At 37.4% G+C, this 22,655-nt stretch overlaps 1 protein-coding gene across 1 annotated transcript in view; it reads right to left on the bottom strand.

Annotated features, from left to right (window-relative positions):
• Window positions 1–22,655, bottom strand: part of LOC115225511 (leucine-rich repeat-containing protein egg-6-like) — a 72,441-nt gene that overhangs the window by 12,898 nt on the left and 36,888 nt on the right. Inside the window, exon 7 of the mRNA XM_036513861.1 lies at window positions 9,788–9,859. Coding sequence (XP_036369754.1) covers window positions 9,788–9,859 — 72 coding nt within the window. The remainder of the gene's footprint in view (window positions 1–9,787; window positions 9,860–22,655) is intronic.

Here is a 22,655-nt window from a genome sequence, read left to right on the forward strand (position 1 = left end):
GAGATGGTTTGTGATCCCACCAGTTTTTATCATGGGGCAAGTCCGGGCTTTTGCAAAATCATCCAGTTAATATATAGTGCAGCTCCATCATGCCTGTTGAGATACTCTGTAGACGCAAGAAGACTGCACTTGGAGACAACATGATCAATGTTGACATACACGACATTTGGGCTACTGCCGTTCTTTAATATGTTGGCCTGGTAGTTCCTTGTTGGTAGCATTGATCTTCAGCTGCTATGATAAACCCTTCTGTTTCAGATTTTAAGCCAGAGGCCATTAGCCATTGATGGGTCAACATCTGCATTATTCGCTCTCTTTGGGTATTTGCCATTGAGAGGTTTTTCTTGTCATTTATCATTCAGAAAATCTAAGGCAGCAGTTTTAGCACGAGTTTTCATGCGCTTAGCTTTTTCTGTGCTTGTTTCTTGTGTCTAATTCCGAAATTGTTGTATTCGGAATTCACTTAGATATTCCTTTGCCTGTTTTGTTACTGTGTATGATGCTTTCTCGTTTTGATGTTTTGAGATAAGTTTTAACATCCAGTCCTCAGAGTTTTTCAGGTAGGTGTCTAGGCCAATTGTAGAAATCTTCATTGTTATTGCCAGTTGTAAAAGTCCACGGCCTCCCTCTTTTCTTGGCAGAAGAGTCGTTCTATATTTGCCTTAAGGTGGTGCATTCTATGCATTGTCAACAGTTGTCGTATTTTTCTGTCAACATTATATATTTCAGAAATTGATCAGTTAACGTTGTTGAAACTGTAAGTCACGTCTGGTATGGCTAAAACATCAATCGCTTCGATCCTGTTTCTCGCATGCAGCTCTGTCTTGAGTATTGAGTATATCTCCTGCCAAAGACGAAACATTAAAGGACTATATATTTATCCACATATTTCAGACACAAATGTACATATGAATATGCTCTAGAGGGAATAAAGGGGCTACCCAATACACTGCAAGTGGCGCTGCCACCGACGAGATTGACTCTAGTCCGCTTCTCCAACGGTAAACACGAAGATTGTTTTCATTTTTGCATGCTTTAATGACAATGTCCGACACATGGGTGAATGAGCGTAGGTGCAACGTGGCAACAGAAAACAATTTGGTGTCGATGAAACAGGTGAGATGCGTTCTCTTCGATTCTAAGCAGATATTCGCGGCCTTTAGGGAACATTACGTGCATCAGTTTGTGGAGGTTAGTGGTCCATTGACAATGAAGCTCTTAACCGTCTACGTGGACGGCTTGCGGCAACACTCGAATGAAACTACGGCGTTCTACAAATGGTGGAAAATTGTTGCGGTATTCGAGATGCCGGGTTAGATGTCGCCATGGCTTGAGGATCAGCCTTACGCAGTTTAAAAGTATTTGCCATAAATAGCAGTGAGTGCAATGGCAGGAGTCTACAACAAAGGGAAGTAGAACGAGATGATTCTTAGCCCTGATAAAAGGTGGGGGTCACGGCAATATTGAGAAAGAACTCGAGAAAAATGTATTTGATAATTTGAGGCCCGTAATTAGGCTAAATGCCGAAGATTCCATATCAAAATCATCAAAGCACAACAGGTTCCCGCTTGCACAGTACATCACAGACAGAATGAGTAACAAATGCGTTTCCAATGAAATCCTAATTTTGTGTTAGTCAAATGCCAACTGTTGGCGCCTGCACTGAAGGAAGCCGGATTCGATCCTGTTTCCAGGTGCTGGATCGCAGTAACCTACAACAAATTTTGCTTGTTGGAACCATTCAAATGAACTGGAACTAAGAAGACCTGGCGAACAGGCTATAAGCAGAGAGGTAGTGTGGTGGAGAATACAGAACGGTTGAAGAGAGAGAGATAATACGATCAAACTCTCATCGAAGCCTTAATATTCCATTTAAAATGACTGTGAGGGTGGAGTGAGAGAGAAATCCACACCACCCAAGTGAATGTAGTGAAAAGAGTGGGAATACTAAACTGCACCTGTAAGCTGAGTCATACCGAGGAAGATGGAGTACTTGTAGTCGTAGTCTTGACCTAACGTTCTTTACAACATCTGCCATAATGGCATGGACGATCCTAAAATTACTTGAGTAGTTTATGACTGGGAGTCACATGAGTTTCAGCTTCGTCAGTCAACAATATTAGCCTCAGAAGCAGGTATTCCTTAGTCAGTAGCGGTCACTTACTATCCATCATCTAGAAGACACTGAATAACCTGGGGATGGTGTTTAAATTTAACCGCAGTGAAACATAATCTATTTGTGAAAGCAACAAGGATTCTGAAAGGCGACTATCTACAGCGGACATGTGATATCTCCCGGTAATTTTAAGACCTGGAGTTAAAAATTGTGCATCCGCCATGGATCATTTCGCAGTTCTCCGTATTTGACATTTCAATATCCTCATTGAAGAGAAGTAAGCGATTTCCTGTGAAAAGGCTGAGCAACGTAGTCCTGAGTGGAAAATACAATTTGAAGCACTTCATAAACAGCCTCAGAGAAAGCTTGGTTGTCTGTGATTAGATGTCGCGTTAGCGAGGCTTTCGGTACGAGGGCAATACATCACGGAATTGGAGTGCGGTGGAGAATTTCTTGTCTTTACAGGTATGTGATGAAAAACCTGATTTGGGTAGCACCACAACACCTCACTGTGACAAGTGGCAAGAAATGTTTAGAAAGATACTGAAAAAGAAAGGTGTGTATGTCTTCTAACTTTCATACTAATAGAGAGTCTTTGCTTTTCTTTTGGTTACTCTTATACCATCCAGTCATGAGATTGTTTTGGTAGGTGTTTCGGTCAATCGTTAATTCCATTGTTAATTCCAATTGTAAATGTTACGGCCACCCTCTTTTCTTGGTAGGCAAAATTGTTCTACATCGGCTTTACTTTGGTGGTGCATTCTACGCATTGTCAACATTTCTTATTTTTCTGTCAAGATTACATATTACTCCTGCTATAGCAAAAGTACTGATCACTTCGATCCTGTTTCTTGCATTCAGCTCTGATTTGAATATTCGCTATAAAAGGGTAAAGAAGACTAAACTAGAACTGGAGACATGTATCTATCTATCTATCTATCTATCTATCTATCTCTATTCATCTATCTATCTACCTACCTATCTATCTATCATCGCCAGACAGACAGGTAAACACATACACACATATCAAATATATATATATAGTATATATTTGTGTGTGTGTCTAATATATATATATATGTATGTGTGGTGTGGTGTGGTGTGTGTATGTAACACGTTTATACATGTACTCTTTTCAGTAATTGTCAATGGCCATGCTAGAAGCCTTTATTCGAACCAATCGAGCCCAGCATTTATTTTTTTGAAAGACTAGCACTTATTCTCTCGGTGTCTTTTGCCGAACCACTACGTTACAGGGTGTGTAACACCAACATTGGTTATTAGGTAATCTTGAGGGAACACAAATATATACTTAAATCTGTCTATATTTGTGTGTTTGAGTTTTGTGCTAAAATAATAGTATTAAATTTCATAGATCCGAACTAAATCAAAACCATTAATTCTATATTTCCTTTCCTTAAAACTATTAAGGCCATGATATGAGAAGGTTTGGCTGTTATTTCAGCAGCAAACTGAAACCACACACTGTTTTGTTCAACTGGCTCCTAAAAAAACTAAAAGACGAACACAAAGTATATGAAATATGCGTGTGTGGGTGCGTGTGTATGGGTCTGTGTGTCTTCTCAGATCTCCGACATCCTCCATCCAAATGCACTCAATTTTGATATGTAGATACCGACGGTATCAGGGCGTGCATATGTCTTGAAAAATTACAAGAATCGATTCCAGGTGAGAATGCGATCGATAAAGCCGTGGGAAATCGTTTTCTTTGGTTGCACAATCGACAATATGGCGCTATAGGAGTTGCTTCCCTTAACACCAAGCATGCATATTTCAACACAGTCAGTCAATTTTCTATTTTCTTTTTCAACTACTGTTGAGTGACAAACAAATTTGCCAAAATCAATTTAGTTACCTCCTTTACAGTCTGAGGTGAAGCATCCGTCTTGGACGTAATCCGGTGTCCCTCCTTGAAGTAGTTACCTTACAGTCGAACTTATTATTTTCATTTATTATGAATGGACAAACCCCAAAAAATTTTTTAGTCTATATCTAAAATCCGTTCTGTCTGCTATGTATGTGTGTGTGTGTCTTCTAGGATCTTAGGCATCCTCCTTCCGATTGCGCTCAAAATAGATATGAAGATACCGACACTATGAGGGCGTGCATAAATCTTGAAAAAATATACCAAAATCGATTCTAGGTAAATGAATGCGAAATCGATAAAGCCGTGGGAACGTGCAGTTGTAAAATCGTTTTACATATATATTATATATATAGTTTGTGTGTGTGTGTGTGTACATATATACGTCTATATACTATGTTATGTTGTCTCTATATTTCTGTGAACATGTTGTATATATATTTGCGTCGTCGTGGTATATTATAATATAATTCCATTGTACAGGTGTAAATGTTACGGCCACCCTCTTTTGCTTGCAGGTAAAATCGTTCTACATCTGTTTAGGGGTGGTGTATTCTACGCATTATCAACAATTTTTTATATTTTTCTGTCAAGATTACATATTCAATAATTGACCAGTTAATGATATTGAAAACTGTAAGCCACGACTTGTACAGCATAGGTACTGATCACTTCGATTCTGTTTCTTGTATTCAGCTCTGCTTTGAATATTGCTTTTACCCTGCGATAATATTCTATTTTGATTCTTTCCCTCACACTGAATATTTGATCATGTCCACTTCAAATACCGATAGGTTACATGTATCTCCTCCGCTGGTTCTAATTCCTTTTGACATTCTGCCGGATGTTCTGCTGTCGTTTTTCCTTGATAAGTAGCTTTTGCTCATTTATCGAGGTAAAATTGCAACGTGATATCATCAACAAGAATTGTTAGTATCTCCCGCCCAAGACGAAACATTAAAGGACTATATATTTATCCACACATTTCAGGCATAATATACATATGACTATATACGCACTTTTCATAATATACCAAACAGTGAGTAGAACACAGAGACTAATGTAAACGCACATCGTCACACACAAACACGCTCAACTCACACACACTCACATACATACATATATAGTAGAGAGAGTGTGAGAAAGAGAAGAGCAAACGACGTTAAGAAAGTAAGATGGAAGGTATTAAATTTGAGGAAATTATATCTCAGAATATAGTATGAACAAGACTGGTTCAACTTACAAATATCGTAATCTCGGAAGATTTGCAAACGATCCATTTTCAATTTTCACGATTGCGTTATTGGATAGAATCTGAAAGATAATCATGAAGAAAAAACATAGAAGTGATCAGTCATATATTTCAAATATTATGTCCAATGAATTAGCTGCTGAATAGAAGAAAAATAAGTAGAAGTGAGATAATTTGGTCAAGACGATTATGAAAATGATAAGTGAAGATTATGAAGATAATGATGAAGATGTATGGCATTGTGTTAAGTGATGATAAACAGCGATAATTATTATGATGAGGGCATTGCCGGTGACGGACTTGGTAGTGATGAGGTTGTTTCGGTCTGCTGGCTTTGCATGTGTGGTTCTATATTATGACTGATAAGAATGATGATAATGGTGATGATGACGATGATCATAATGACGATGATGGTGATGACCACTACGAGGACGCAGATGATGATTATGATGACAATATTTACTGATGGTGCTCTTAATATTTGGAATGATGATGATGAGGAGGATGACGCTGATATACAAAGTTGAAACTATAACAAAAGAGAAGGTTGAGAATAGGAATAAAATTAACGACGAGCAGTTATTGATAAATGAGATAAAAAGGGTAAAGAAGATTATACTAGAACTGGTGACATGTATCTATCTATCCATCCATCTATCGATCTATCTATCTATCTATCTATCTATCTATCCATCTATCTATCTACCTATCTATCTATCTATCTATCTACCACTTTACCAATATATCCTATCAATCGGCAGACAGATACGTAAACACATACACTCGGTGTCTTTTGCCGAACCACTAAGTTACAGGGTATGTAACACCAACATTGGTTATTTGGTGATCGTTGAGGGAACACAAATATATACTTAAATCTGTCTATATTTGTGTGTCTGAGTTTGTGCTAAAATAATATTAAATTCATAGATCCGAACAAAATCAAAACCATTAATTCTATTTTTTCCCTTTCCTTAAAACTATTAAGACCATGACATGAGAGAGGTCTGGCTGTTATTTCCAGCAAACTGAAAAACCACACTGTTTTTGTTCAACTGGCTCATAAAAAAACTCAAAGACGAACAACGTATATGAAAGTACGTATGCGTGTGGGTGCGTGTGTATGTGTCTGTGTGTCTTCTCAGATCTCCGACATCTCAATTGAATGTATATGTAGATACCGACGGTACAGGGCGTGTATACGTCTTGAAAAATTACAAGAATCGATCCAAGAGAAATGCGATCGATAAAGCCGTGGGAAATCGTTTCCTTTGGTTGCACAATCGACAATATGGCGCATGATAGGGGTTTGCTTCCCTTAACACCAAGCATGCATATTTCATACACAGTCCATCAATTTTCTATTTTCTTTTTCAACTACTGTTGAGTGACAAACAAATTTGCCAACTCATTTTAGTTACCTCCCTTTACAGTCTGAGGTGAAGCATCCGTCTTGACGTAATCCGGTGTCCCTGCATTGATATACTCCTTGAAGTATTTACTCTACAGTCGAACTTATTATTTTTCATTTATTATGAATGGACAACCCCAAAAATTTTTTTAGTCTATTATATAAAATCCGTTCTGTCTGTATGTGTGTGTGTGGTGTCTTCTAGGATCTTGGGCATCCTCCTTCCGATTGCGCTGAAAATAGATATGAAGATACCGACACTATGAGGTCGTGCATAAATCTTGAAAAAATTACAAAAAATCGATTCTAGGTAAGAATGCGATCGACAAGCCGTGGAACGTGCAGTTGTAAAATCGTTTTATATATATATATATATGTTTGTGTGTTGTGTGTGTGTACATATATACGTCTATATATATTTTTATGTTTGTCTATATGTCTGTGAACATGTGTATATATATTTGCGTGTGTATATATAATATATATATATATGTTTGTAACACACGTATATTTAGATGTATATGTATGTGAGCATGTGAATGACTATAAATTGTGTTGTGGTTGTGTATGTTAGTGTGTTCATGTTTGTGAGTGTGCGTGTGTGTGTGTGTGTGTGTGTGTGTGTGTGTGTGTGTGTGTGTGTGTGTGTGTGTGTGTGTGTGTGTGTGAGTCTGCATCTGTAAATCTGCCTCTCTGTCTGCAATTACAAAAATGTTATTGAATGCAACGAAATTCAGTTTACAATTCAGATTCGTCATATTTTTTATTCATGTATAGAGATATATGTATGTGTATATAAGCATTGTAACTTTGTGTTTGCATCTATGTTACCAACCTTAAGTGTTGCTCCCGCTACATCTGTATACTGAAGATTTTATCAATGTTATTAAAATATAAACAATTGTAGGCTTTATAATGTGAAATATAATAAACGCAACTGTCTCTATATGTATCGTTTGTTGTCAAAATGTCTGAATTTTTCCCAATTCTGCCATAGGATATTTCTATTTACTTATCATACAGGAGGAATTCACCTGGGCGTGTATTCTACTTCTTATTACTGATGCCTAATTGTCGAATATTGTTAGATCTGAATCTCTGGATCCCCTTGGTCGTCCTACATGGCTTTTCCCCATATTGTGGCATTGTGTCTTTAATTGTTAATTGTTACGTTGTTCACATTAATTTATATAAATCACTTAACAAATGTAAACCACAAACACTCATATCCTTAATCATTCTCATACCCGCGCGCACACGCACACTCATACACACACACACACACAAACACACACACACACACACACAGAGAGGAAATGTGAACGTCTGTTAGAGAGGATGAAAGAGAGAGTGAAAATAGAAGAGAAGAAAATATATGTAGAAACATACAATTAGATTAATAATATCAGGAAGATCAAACTGCCATTTTGCTGCCATTTTGGGGTTTCCTAGTATCTGAGATAGGTATGATTCAGGCCTTTTGCTATAATTCTTCGGGCAACTATGACAACAGGAATTGCTTTAGTTCCACATTTTGCTAATTTCTATTTCAACATCTTTACACTTGCTCAGTTTTGTAGGTTTTAACACATACTTTTTATGTCGATTGGGACAGTTTTAAATGAGCAGGTATGGTTTTTTCCTGTAGTTTTTCTATATAATGCCTGTTCTATTCGCATTTATCTTTCTGTCACTTTGAATGGCAAAGTTCTTGAGGATAAGATGCGATCATCTTCAAGAACTGGAGTGTGTTCGTGTCCCTAACAGATTGTATCATGTGGCACGTCTATGTTTTTGCAAATTAACCAGTGAATATGATGTGCTGCTCAATCATGCCTGTTGAGATATTCTGTATGCACAAGAAGACTGCACATGGAGACAACATGATCAATGGTTTCATTTTGTGTTTACGTACAAGACATATTGCCGTTCTTTAATATGGTAGTTTCTTGTAGGTAGGCCTTGATCTTTAGCTGCTATATTAAATCTGTCTAGGTCTGAGTTTAAGCTAGAAAACACTAACCATTGATGGGTAATGGTTTATCCACATCAGTACTATTAGCTCTCTTTGGGTATTTGCCATTGAGATGTTTTCTTTGTCATTTATCTGTAAGAATATCTAAGTCAGATTCTTTGCATGTACTTTCATTCGCTTAGCTTTTTCTGTGCTTGTTTCTAGTACGTCTAACTCTGGGATTTGTTGTATTTGGAATTCACTTAGATATTCCTTTGCATCTTTTGTTACTTTGTATGACACTTTCTTGTTTTCGTGCTTTGAGACAAGTTTTAACATCCAGTCATGAGAGTTGTTTAGGTAGGTGTTTCGGTCAATTGTGGCACTCTCCATTGTTAATACTAATTGTAAATGTTACGGCCACCCTCATTTCTTGGCAGGTAAAATCGTTCTACATCTGCTTTAGGGTGGTGCATTCTATGCATCGTCAACAATTTACGAATTTTTCTGTCAAGATTACATATTTCAATAATTGACCCGTTAATGATATTGAAACTGTAAGTCACGCCTGGTATAGCAAAAGTACTGATCACTTCGATCCTGTTTCTTGCATTCAGCTCTGTGTTCAATAATGCTTTTACCCAGCGATAATATTCTATTCTGATCGTTCCCTCATCACTGAATATTTGATCATGTCCACTTCAAATATCGTTAAGTACATGTATCTCTGCGCTGGTTCTAATTCCTTTATGACATTCTGCGGGAGGTTTCTGTCGTTTTTCCTTTGATAAATGTAGCTTTTGCTCATTTATCGAGGTAAAATTACAACGTGATATCGTCACAGAATTGTTTAGAATCTCCTGCCCAAGACGAAACATTGAAGGACTATATATTTATCCACACATTTCAGGCATAAATATACGTATGACTACATACGCACTTTTCACAATATACCAAACAGTGATGTTGAACATAAAAACTTATGTAAACACACATCGTCACACACAAACACGCTCAACTCACACACTCACATATATATATATAGAGAGAGATATATAATGTGAGTTAGAGAAGGGCAAAAGAAGGTTAAGAAAGAAAGGTGGGAAGATATTAAATTTGAGGAAATTCATACTCAGGAATATAGTATGAACAAGACTGGTTCAACTTACAATCCAGTTAATCTCGGATGATTTGCAAACGATCCATTTTCAATTTTCACGATTGAATTATTGGATAGAAGTCTGAAAGATAATTCATGAAGAAAAAACATAGAAGTGATTAGTCATATATTTCAAATATTATGTCCAATGAATTAGCTGCTGAAATAGAAGAAAAATAAGTAGAAGTGAGACAATTTGGTGAAGACGATTATGAAAATGATAAGTGAAGATTATGAAGATAATGATGAAGATGTATGGCATTGTGTTAAGTGATGATGAAAGCGATAATTATTATGATGTGAGCATTGATGGTGACGGATTTGGTAGTGATGAGGTTGTTTCGGTCTGCTGGAATTGCATGTGTGGTTCCAGATTATGATATGGATGATGATGATGGTGATGTTGACGATGATTATGATAACGATGATGGTGACGACCAACACGAGGACGCAGACGATGATTATGATGACAATATTTACTAATGGTGCTCTTAATATTTGGAATGATGATGATGAGGAGGATGACGCTGATATACAAGGTTGAAACTATAACAAAAGAGAAGGATGAGAATAGGAATAAAATTAACGACGAGTTATTGATAAATGAGATAAAAAGAGCAAAGAAGACTAAACTAGAACTGGTAACATGTATATATCTATCCACATATCAATCCATCCATCCATCAATCTATCTATCTATCACTTTATCAATATATCTATCAATCGCCAGACAGATACGTAAACACATACACACATATACCAATAAATATATGTATATATTTGTGTGTGTGTGTATATACATATATATGTGTGTCTGTATGTAACGCGTTTATACATGTACTTTTTTCAGTAATTTGACAATGGCCATGCTAGAGCATTTATGCGAAACAATCGAGCCCAGCATTTATTTGTTGAAAGACTAGCACTTGTTCTCTTGGTGTCTTTTGCCGAACCACTAGGTTACAGGGTGTCTAATACCAACATTGGTTATTAGGTGATCTTGAGGGAACACAAATATATACATAAATCTGTCTATATTTGTGTGTCTGTGCTTGTGCTAGCACTAACCACTTTCCAACACCCAGACCACAAAACATCATCTACACACCCATACACAATCGTCCGCACACCCACACACTACAGACGCATACAGCTACGCACGCATACATCCACACACACCATAGTCATTAGCCCCTCTCAAGACACACACACATACTTACACATTCTTACATACACTTCCGAACGCACACCGTTGTTTTGGGATCTCCAGTTGTTTATTATCTCCCCGACTCTCTATCTCTCCCATCAAGCTATGTTTTTCCTAACCAGTTGCCATGCTTGATCCCTAAATCGACAAGATTTGTAATCACTTTTTGTTCATGTTCTCCTTTCTCTTTCTGTTGAGGAGCATAGGCTCGAAAGTAAAGAAGTTCTCAATTACCCGAGCATTGAATCTAACACCTGTTTTCAACTTTTATTTTTCCCTAAATTTAATCTACCGACACACAAACACACACAGACACACACACACACACAAACACACACATCTCTATATTAAAAGGATCTGTGTTTATAATACTATTCCACAACCATAGCAACAATCCAACATACCTGCATCATCAGCTACCCCACGGTTACCATCATGGTTTCGACACCTGGTCACTACCCTTCAATCCGGCGGTGTGAACATCACTAAAATAAGTGTTTGTTTGGGAACAAAGAAATCAAAGAAACCACAAATTTCAACCACATTTACCCTATGTATAACCGTATCAATAAATAATTCAGTAAGTAAATTACAACTCCTAAATACGTAACTAAACAGCGTGAAATCTTTTAAATCATACAAAAATTATAATCTCTACCGTCTTCCGTAGTATGATATGTAAGTAAAACCTTAATGACCACAATAGTGCAATCAGTCAATATATAGGAGGATCAAACACTCACTTCCACAGCATACCTCGAGACAGGTGTGATCGGACTGAAAGTTCTCATAGAGTGAGAGAGTCCGGAAGCGAATAGTATTAAATTTACATCTAATATAGGATAAAATATTCGAAAAATTGTTATCAATGGCCAGCACGTTAAAAAATGCCTTTAAAGGTTAAATTTACAAACAACTTATAAACAGGGACAAAAGAAAAATAATCCAATACCAAATATGCCGAAATAGACTCAATCGTCAATAACCATATAATTTATCACTATACGCTCGCGTCTAGAAAGCAAGCAAATAGAATTTTCGACAACAAATTTCGTTATTATCGGATCGATCCCCATTTCTGAGTTAATTCGTTTAGAATTTTCGCGTCGTCAGCGATAAATACGGTAAGAGAATTCTCTAAGAGAATTTCCAGTCCGTTCACACGTGTCTCGAGCTTTGCTGCGGAATTTATATTTTGGATATATTAGGGGTACTTAAGTGTGCTCATGACTTAGTGTTTACTTCTTCCATAGGTACAACTAAGTATCTCATTTATGTTCTTATCGTATTTATCGCTGATGACGAGAAAATTCTAAATGAATTAACTCAGAAATGGGGATCGATCCGATAAGAACGAAATTTTTTTAGAAATTTCTATCAGCTTGCTTTCGAGACGCGAGCTTATAGTGATAAATTATATGGTTATTGAGGATTAAGTCTATTTCGGCATATTTGGCATTGAATTCTCTTTCTTTTGCCCTTGTTGATAAGTTGTATATATATATATATATATATATATATATATATATATTTATATTTCATGCTTGTGTGTCCATTTTTCTTGCTGACCTTAAGTCATTTTATCGCTACCTCTTTATTTATTTATAAATAAATTTAGATATTTTCCCCTCCGTTGAAATGCAAAACTCTTTATAACACGGAATTCCAACAATAAATTTTGTTGCATTTAAACCGTTCTTTAAATGCACTTGGTTTAAACTAATGATTGAGTATTATGATTTCGTTAGTCTTAATATTAACATTGATATTCATGAAATCTACGTCCCATGGAAATTTAAATTGAACTTGATGAAAATTTTGAATGTTGCAGCATAAATTCCAATTTCTGTTTGTTTAACCGTGAAAAGAGCTATAAAGAATCAATTAGAATTAGGAAGGTAATAACTTTGCCATATGAACTATATATGAAATATATGTGAATTTATATATAAGTAAATGATAAGGTGGGGGAAAAGATTTAAGCTCAGGAACACAGATACACACACACACAAATATGAATTATATACATATAAATTTATATATATTTCTACACAGAAACACACTCTAGAGGGAATAAAGGGGCTACCAAATACACTGCAAGTGGCGCTGCCACCGACGAGATTGAATTTTGTCCGCTTCTCCAACGGTAAACACGAGGACTGTTTTCAGTTTTGCATGCTTTAATGACAATGTCCGACATATGGGCGAATGAGCGTAGGTGCAACGTGGCAACGGAAAACAATTTGGTGTTGATGAATCAGGTGAAATGCGTTCTCTTCGATTCTAAGCAGATATTTGCGGCCTTTAGGAAACATTACGTGCATCAGTTTGTGGAGGTTAGTGGTCCATTGACTATGAAGCTCTTAACCGTCTACGTGGACGGCTTGCGGCAACACTCGAATGAAACTACGCCGTTCTACAAATGGTGGAAAATTGTTGCGGTATTCGAGATGCCGGGTTAGATGTCGCCATGGCTTGAGGATCAGCCTTACGCAGTTTAAAATGATTTGCCATAAATAGCAGTGAATGCAATGGCAGGTGTCTACAGCAAAGGGAAGAAGAACGAGATGATTCTTAGCCCTGATAAAAGGTGGGGTCACGAAAATGTTGAGAAAGAACTCGAAAAATGTATTTGATAATAATTTGAGGCCCGTAATTAGGCTAAATGCCTAAGATTCCATATCAAAATCATCTAAGGACAACAGGTTCCTGCTTGCACAGAACATCACAGACAGAATGAGTAACAAATGCGTTTCCAATGAAATTCTAATTTTGTGTTAGTCAAATGCCAACTGTTGGCGCCTGCAATGAAGGAAGCCGGATTCGGTCCTGTTTCCAGAGGCTGGATCGCAGTAAACTACAACAAATTTTGCTTGTTGGAACCATTCAAATGAACTGGAACTAAGAAGACCTGGCAAACAGGCTATAAGCAGAGATGTAGTGTGGTGGAGAATACAGAACGGTTGAAGAGAGACAGATAATACGATCAAACTCTCATCGAAGCCTTAAAATTCCATTTAAAATGACAGTGAGGGTGGAGTGAGAGAGAAATCCACACCACCCAAGTGAATATAGTGAAAAGTGGGGGAATACTAAACTGCACCTGTAAGCTGAGTCATACCGAGGAAGATGGAGTACTTGTAGTCGTAGTCTTGACCTAACTTTCTTTACAACATCTGCCATAATGGCATGGACGATCCTAAAATTACTTGAGTAGTTTATGACTGGGAGTCACATGGATTTCAGCTTCGTCAGTCAACAAAGTTGGCCTTAGAAGCAGGTATTCCTCAGTCAGTAGCGGTCACTTACTATCCATCATCTTGAAGACAGTGGAAAACCTGGGGAAGGTGTTTAAATTTAACCGAAGTGACACATAATCTAATTGTGAAAGCAACAAGGATTCTGAAAGGCAACTATCACAATGGCCATGTGATGTCTCCCAGTAATTTTAAGACCTGGAGTAAAAAATAGAGCATCCGCCATGGATCATTTGGCAGTTCTCCGTACATGACATTTCAATATCCTCATTGAAGAGAAGTAAGCGATTTCCTGTGAAAAAGGCTGAGCAGCGTAGTCCTGGGTGGAAAATAGAACTTGAAGCACTTCATAAGCAGCCTCAGAGAAAGCTTGGTTCTCTGTGATTACATGTTGCGTTAGCGAGGCTTTCGGTACGAGAGCAATACATCACGGAATTGGAGTGCGGTGGAGAATTTCTTGTCTTTACAGGTATGTGATGAAAAACCTGATTTGGGTAGTACCACAACACCTCACTGTGACAAGTGGCAAGAAAGGTTTAGGAAGTTACTGAAAAAGAAAGGTGTGTATGTCTTACTACTTTCATACTAATAGAGAGTCTATGCTTTTCTTTTGTTTGTCATCTAACCTTGTGGTTACTCTTATTTTACGAGAGTGGCAGAAGCTTCTGCGCACTCTTATATACCTCATGTGGGACGTATAGTTTATTTATATCTGCCTCTGGGAGATGCATGTAGTGTATTGTGACAGAATTGCTTTGTTTTGATTCGGTGATACACATTTAAATCGTGGATTATTTTATGGTATCAAAGCTCCAGCCTAGAAGACCTATATATAAGGTATTCATTGCATCAGTCTTTTCTTCAAATGGAAATAGATTTTTGTGATGGCGGCTCATAAGATTGCGGTGTGACGCGAGAAATCATATCAGCACATTCAATAATAGAAGAGACTAGCCATAACAGTTTTAATATATCGACGGAATTAAATGCAAGAAGATAAGGAAAAAAATGCTTGTTTGGGGGATTTCATGAAGGAGATGACCATAATGATGTTCAAAGAATATGAGTTTGTTTTAAAACTTAAAATTAAATACACAGTATCTATCTATCTATGTATGTATCTATCTATCTATCCATTTATCTATCTATCGATACAAATATATATATAAGTATATATTTGTGTGTGTGTCTATATATATCTGTGTGTGTGTTTGTGTGTGTGTGTATGTTTATACATGTACTGCTTTCAGTAATTTGACAATGGCCATGCTAGAGACTTTATTCGAACCAATCGAGCCCAGCATTTATTTGTTGAAAGACTGGCACTTATTCTCTCGGTGTCTTTTGCCGGACCACTAAGTTACAGGGTGTGTAACACCAACATTGCTTATTAGGTGATCTTGAGGGAACACAAATATATACATAAATCTGTCTATATTTGTGTGTCTGTGCTTGTGCTAGCACAAGCACTAACCACTTTCCAACACCCAGACCACAAAACATCATCTATACACCCATACACAGTCATCTGCACACCCACACACTATAGACGCACACAGCTACGCACGCATACATCCACACACCATAGTCATTAGCCCCTATCAACACACACTTACACATTCTTACATACACATCCGCACGCACACTTTTTTTGGGAACTCCAGTTGTTTATTATCTCCCGGACTCTCTATCTCTCTCGTCAAGCTATGTTTTTCCTAAACAGTTGCCATGCTTGATCCCTAAATCGACAAGATTTGTAATCACTTTTTGTTCATGTTCTCCTTTCTCTTTCTGTTGAGGAGCATAGGCTCGAAAGTAAAAGAATTTCTCAATTTCCCGAGCGTTGAATCTAACACCTGTTTTCAACTTTTATTTTTCCGTAAATTTAATCTACCGACACACAAACACACACAGACACACACACACAAACACACACATCTTTATATTAAAAGGATGTGTGTTATAATACTATTCTACAACCATAGCAACAATCCAACATACATGAATCATCAGCTACCCCACGGTTACCATCATGGTTTCGACACCTGGTCACTACCCTTCAATCCGGCGGTATGAACAGCACTAAAATAAGTGTTGTTTGGGAACAAAGAAATCAAAGAAACCACAAATTTCAACCACATTTACCCTATGTATAACCGTATCAATAAATAATTCAATTAGTATATTACAACTCCTAAATACGTAACTAAACAGCGTGAAATCTTTTAAATCATACAAAAATTATAATCTCTACCGTCTTCCTTAGATATGAAAGTAAAACCTTAATGACCACAATAGTGCAATCAGTCAATATATCGGAGGATCAAACACTCACTTCCACAGCATACCTCGAGACAGGTGTGATCGGACTGAAAGTTCTCATAGAGTGAGAGAGTCCGGAAGCGAATAGTATTAAATTTACATCTAATATAGGATAAAGTATTCGAAAAAATGTTATCAATGGCCAGCACATAAAAAAATGCCTTTAAAGGTTAAATTTACAAACAACTTATAAACAAGGACAGAAGAAAAATAATCCAATGCCAAAATTCCGAAATAGTCTTAATCGTCAATAACCATATAATTTATCACTATAAGCTCGCGTCTCGAAAGCAGGCCGATAGACATTTCGAAAACAAATTTCGTTATTATCGGATCGATCCCCATTTCTGAGTTAATTCGTTTAGAATTTTCTCGTCATCAGCGATAAATACGATAAGAGAATTCTCTAAGAGAATTTTCAGTCCGTTCGCACGTGTCTCGAGGTATGCTGCGGAATTTCTATTTTGGATATATTTGGAGTACTTAAGTGTGCTCATGACTTAGAGTTTCCTTCTTCCATAGGTACAACTAAGTATCTCATTTATTTTCTTATCGTATTTATCGCTGATGACGAGAAAATTCTAAATGAATTAACTCAGAAATGGGGATCGATCCGATAATAACGAAATTTTTTTAGAAATTTCTATCAGCTTGCATTCGAGACGCGGGCTTATAGTGATAAATTATATGGTTATTGACGATTAAGTCTATTTCGGCATTTTTGGCATAGAATTCTTTTTCTTTTGCCCTTGTTTATAAGTTGTATATATATATATACATATATATATATATACACACTAGCTGAAGGTGACCCGCTCTCCGCGCGAGTAAGTGTGCGTTTGTTACTTTCTGTTGCTTCCTTTCAGCACGTAAAAAGCATCATCCGAACGTGGCCGATTGCATCGCCGCCTTGAGTGGCTTCTCTGCCGTTGGCACTTAAAAAGCACAAACCGATCCTAGCCGCTTCCAGCCCCCCCCCCGGCACCTGTGCCGGGGGCACTAAAAAAGCACCCACTACGCTCACAGAGTGGTTGGCGTTAGGAAGGGCATCCACCTGTAGAAACACTGCCAGATCAGATTGGAGCCTGGTGCAGCCTCCTGGCTTCCCAGACCCCGGTCAAACTGTCCAACCCGTGCTAGCACGGAAAACGGACGTTAAACAATGATGATGATGATGATGATGATGATTCTCCCTCTTTGTTTCTCTCTCCTTTCTCTCTCACTTTCCCACTCTCTTACTCTTCCTTTCTCTCGGTCTCTCCCTCGCTTTCTCTTACTCTCTATCTTTATCTATCTCTCTCCCATTTATAAACAACAAAAGATATTGAGTAAGTTGAGAAATCAAATATTTAGAAAGATCAATCATAAATATCAGGCAGTAACAACGGAAAGGTCTGCTTCAAGGCAGGCAGCAAAACACTAACATTTAAAAGGGACAGATGAACTTGCGAGCTGAATAAAAATAATAAAATATTGGAAACCAAAGTTTGAAGGGATAGAATCTGAGGATAGTAGAGTCACCATGGCTAACATTTCTTAACGACGGACAGCAACGTATTGACAGTTTAACGGCTGGCGTAAAATTTTGAACTTGATGTAAAAGAAAATTGGTAAACACCAATTTTTTAAGTGATTCTTTCTCATGACAGTAGACTCACCATGGCAAGCATGCAAAACTTCTTTATCATGGACGGCAACACATTGACGATTAAAAGGCTGGCGCAAATTTTTTAGCTTGATGTAACAGAGAATTGCTAAACACACGCTCCTTTCAATTTTAATCCCCCTCCCAGCCCCATTTAGACACCTTTTCACATTTTGGTTAATATAACCCGATTTCATTCTGGTCTACTGGGGCCACATTTTATAAGATGAGAAATTTTGTCCTAGATGTCACGCCTTTCATTTGAGGAAAAAAAATAGTTGTCATGCAAACTTGCCAGCACTTTTAACATAGGTGTGCATATTTTAAGCTCAACCGACCACATAATGCACACATTATATATATATATATATATATGTATATGTATATATATGTGTGTGTGTGTGTTTGTGTGTGTGTGTGTGTGTGTGTGTGTGTGTGTGTGTGTGTGTGTGTTGGAGTTTCATACGTGAGCGTTGACGCTCAAATTCGACTGGTAAGCAGGTAACCTTGTCTTTGTTGAAATAGTTGTGAGCTGCTGTAGACACCTGCCATTGCACTCACTGCTATTTATGGTAAATAATTTTAAACAGCGTAAGGCTGATCTTCAAGCCATGGCGACATCTAACGGTAATAGGAATTTCCATATCCTCCGAGGAAACGAACTGTTGACCCAGACAATTAGAATTAATTCTAATAAAAGCATCAATTTAAGAAGAAATAATAAAGTAGTAAAAAATGAAAATTTAGCACGAAATATTTGCAGGGTTCTAAATAAATGTTAAAATGTAATGGATACGAAAAACCTATGTTATCACCAGAACACGAACGCACGTTGGTGTGTTCTGTTTGTATTTGCTCAATCGGCGCGTCGACAGGCAGACAATAGAATGCGATGGCGAGATTCATAATATTTGTTGTCATGTGTTGGTAGTGGGGATGATAATTCTCTCTATGAATGCAGACAGATACATAAGTGAAAGTTATGGGAAGGGAGGAAATAGAGTGAGTGAAAAGTGCTGGGAAGAGAGGAAATTGCGAGAGTGAGTTGAGTAAGACAGATACATTAAAGAACGTGAGAGGACTTGTCAAAGTGGGTTTTTGGCCCAATCACCGACACAAGATAGGGATTTGTAAGGTAGCCCACGGGCATCGTCACCTAATTTTACATGTCCCTCTAAATTTTGGAGTCAACCAGACGGGATGTAGTGGCCTTGAAAGCGATCCAAGCGATGGAAACGCATTTCAGTTTTATATATAGATTTATATAGAGAGATTTTATATATAGATATATATATATATATATACATATATATATATATATGTGTGTGTGTGGATATAGATAGATAGATAGATAGATAGATAGATAGATAGATAGATAGATAGATAGATAGATAGATAGATAGATAGATAGATAGATAGATAGATAGATATTTCATGCTTGTGTGTCCATTTTTCTTGCTGACCTTAAGTCATTTTATCGCTACCTCTTTATTTATTTATAAATAAATTTTGATATTTTCCCCTCCGTTGAAATGCAAAACTCTTTATAACACGGAATTCCAACTATAAATTTTGTTGCATTTAAACCGTTCTTTAAATGCACTTCGTTTAAACTAATGATAGAGTATTATGATTCCGTTAGTCTTAATATTAACATTGATATTCATGAAATCTACGTCCCATGGAAATTTAAATTGAACTTGATTAAAATTTTGAATGTTGCAGCATAAATTCCAATTTCTGTTTGTTTAACCGTGAAAAGAGCTATAAAGAATCAATTAGAATTAGGAAGGTAATAACTTTGCCATATGAACTATATATGAAATATATGTGAATTTATATATAAGTAAATGAAGTGGTAGGGGAAAAGATTTAAGCTCAGGAACACAGATACACACACACACAAATATGAATTATATACATATAAATTTATATATATTTCTACACAGAAACACACTCTAGAGGGAATAAAGGGGCTACCCAATACACTGCAAGTGGCGCTGCCACCGACGAGATTGAATCTTGTCCGCTTCTCCAGTGGTAAACACGAAGATTGTTTTCATTTTTGCATGCTTTAATGACAACGTCCGACATATTGGCGAATGAGCGTAGGTGCAACGTGGCAACGGAAAACAATTTGGTGTTGATGAATCAGGTGAGATGCGTTCTCTTCGATTCTAAGCAGATATTTGCGGTCTTTAGGAAACATTACGTGCATCATTTTGTGGAGGTTAGTGGTCCATTGACTATGAAGCTCTTAACCGTCTACGTAGACGGCTGGCGGCAACACTCGAATGAAACTACGCAGTTCTACGAATGGTGGAAAATTGTTGTGATATTCGAGATGCCGGGTTAGATGTCGCCATGGCTTGAGGATCAGCCTTACGCAGTTTAAAATTATTTGCCATAAATAGCAGTGAGTGCAATGGCAGGTGTCTACAACAAAGGGAAGAAGAACGAGATGATTCTTAGCCCTGATAAAAGGTGGGGGTCACGGCAATGTTTTGAGAAAGAACTCGAAAAAAATGTATTTGATAATAATTTGAGACCCGTAATTAGGTTAAATGCCGAAGATTCCATATCAAAATCATCTAAGCACAACAGGTTCCTACTTGCACAGTACATCACAGACAGAATGAGTAACAAATGCGTTTCCAATGAAATCCTAATTTTGTGTTAGTCAAATGCCAACTGTTGGCGCCTGCACTGAAGGAAGCCGGATTCGGTCCTGTTTCCAGAGGCTGGATCGCAGCAACGTACAACACATTTTGCTTGTTGGAACCATTCAAATGAACTGGAACTAAGAAGACCTGGCGAACAGGCTATAAGCAGAGAGGTAGTGTGGTGGAGAATACAGAACGGTTGAAGAGAGACAGATAATACGATCGAACTCTCATCGAAGCCTTAAAATTTCATTTAAAATGTCGTTGAGGGTGGAGTGAGAGAGAGATCTACACCACCCAAGTAAATGTAGTGAAAAGTGGGGGAATACTAAACTGCACCTGTAAGCTGAGTCATACCGAGGAAGATGGAGTACTTGTAGTCGTAGTCTTGACCTAACTTTCTTTACAACATCTGCCATAATGGCATGGACGATCCTAAAATTACTTGAGTAGTTTATGACAGGGAGTTACATGAGTTTCAACTTCGTCAGTCAACAAAGTTGGCCTTAGAAGCAGGTATTCCTCAGTCAGTAGCGGTCACTTACTATCCATCATCTAGAAGACAGTGAAAAACCTGGGGAAGGTATTTAAATTTAACCGGAGTGACACGTAATCTAATTGTGAAAGCAACAAGGATTCTGAAAGGCGACTATCACAGTGGCCATGTGATGTCTCCCAGTAATTTTAAGACCTGGAGTTAAAAATAGAGCATCCGCCATGGATCATTTGGCAGTTCTCCGTACATGACATTTCAATATCCTCATTGAAGTGAAGGAAGCGATTTCCTGTGAAAAAGGCTGAGCAGCGTAGTCCTGGGTGGAAAATACAATTTAAAGCACTTCATAAGCAGCCTCAGAGAAATCTTGGTTCTCTGTGATTAGATGTTGCGTTAGCGAGGTTTTAGGTACGAGGGCAATACATCACGGAATTGGAGGGCGGTGGAGAATTTCTTGTCTTTACAGGTATGTGATGAAAAACCTGATTTGGGTAGCACCACAACACCTCACTGTGACAAGTGGCAAGAAAGGTTTAGGAAATTACTGAAAAAGAAAGGTGTGGATGTCATACTACTTTCATACTAATAGAGAGTCTATGCTTTTCTTTTGTTTGTCATCTAACCTTATGGTTACTCTTATTTTACGAGAGTGACAGAGGCTTCTGTGCACTCTTACATCCTCACGTGGGACGTATAGTTTATTTATATCTGCCTCTGGGAGATGCATGTAGTGTATTGTGACAGAATTGCTTTGTTTTGATTCGGTGATACACATCTCATTCGTGGATCATTTTATGGTATCAAAGCTTCAGCCTAGAGGACCTATATATAAGGTATTCATTGCATCAGTCTTTTCTTCAAATGGAAGTAGGTTTTTGTGGTGGTGGCTCATAAGAATGCGGTGTGACGCGAGAAATCATATCAGCACATTCAATAATAGAAGAGACTAGCCATAACAGTTTTAATATATCGACGGAATTAAATGCAGGAAGATAAGGAAAAAAATGCGGTGTTTGGGAATTTCATGAAGGAGATGACGATAATGATGTTCAAAGAATATGAGTCTGTTTTAAAACTTAAAATTAAATACGCAGTATATTACGTAAGGTATGGGCGGTTCCCATTAGCGCTATCTTTTGAGTTGCTGCCATTTTGGGGTTTCCTAGTATCTGAGATAGGTATGATTCAGGCCTTTTACTATAATTCCTCGGGCAACTATGACCACAGATTGTATCATGTGGCACGTCTATGTTTTTTCAAATTAACCAGTGAATATGATATGCTGCTC

This window comes from Octopus sinensis, linkage group LG27 (genome assembly GCF_006345805.1).
Source record: "Octopus sinensis linkage group LG27, ASM634580v1, whole genome shotgun sequence".
In the NCBI taxonomy this organism is placed as follows: domain Eukaryota; kingdom Metazoa; phylum Mollusca; class Cephalopoda; order Octopoda; family Octopodidae; genus Octopus; species Octopus sinensis.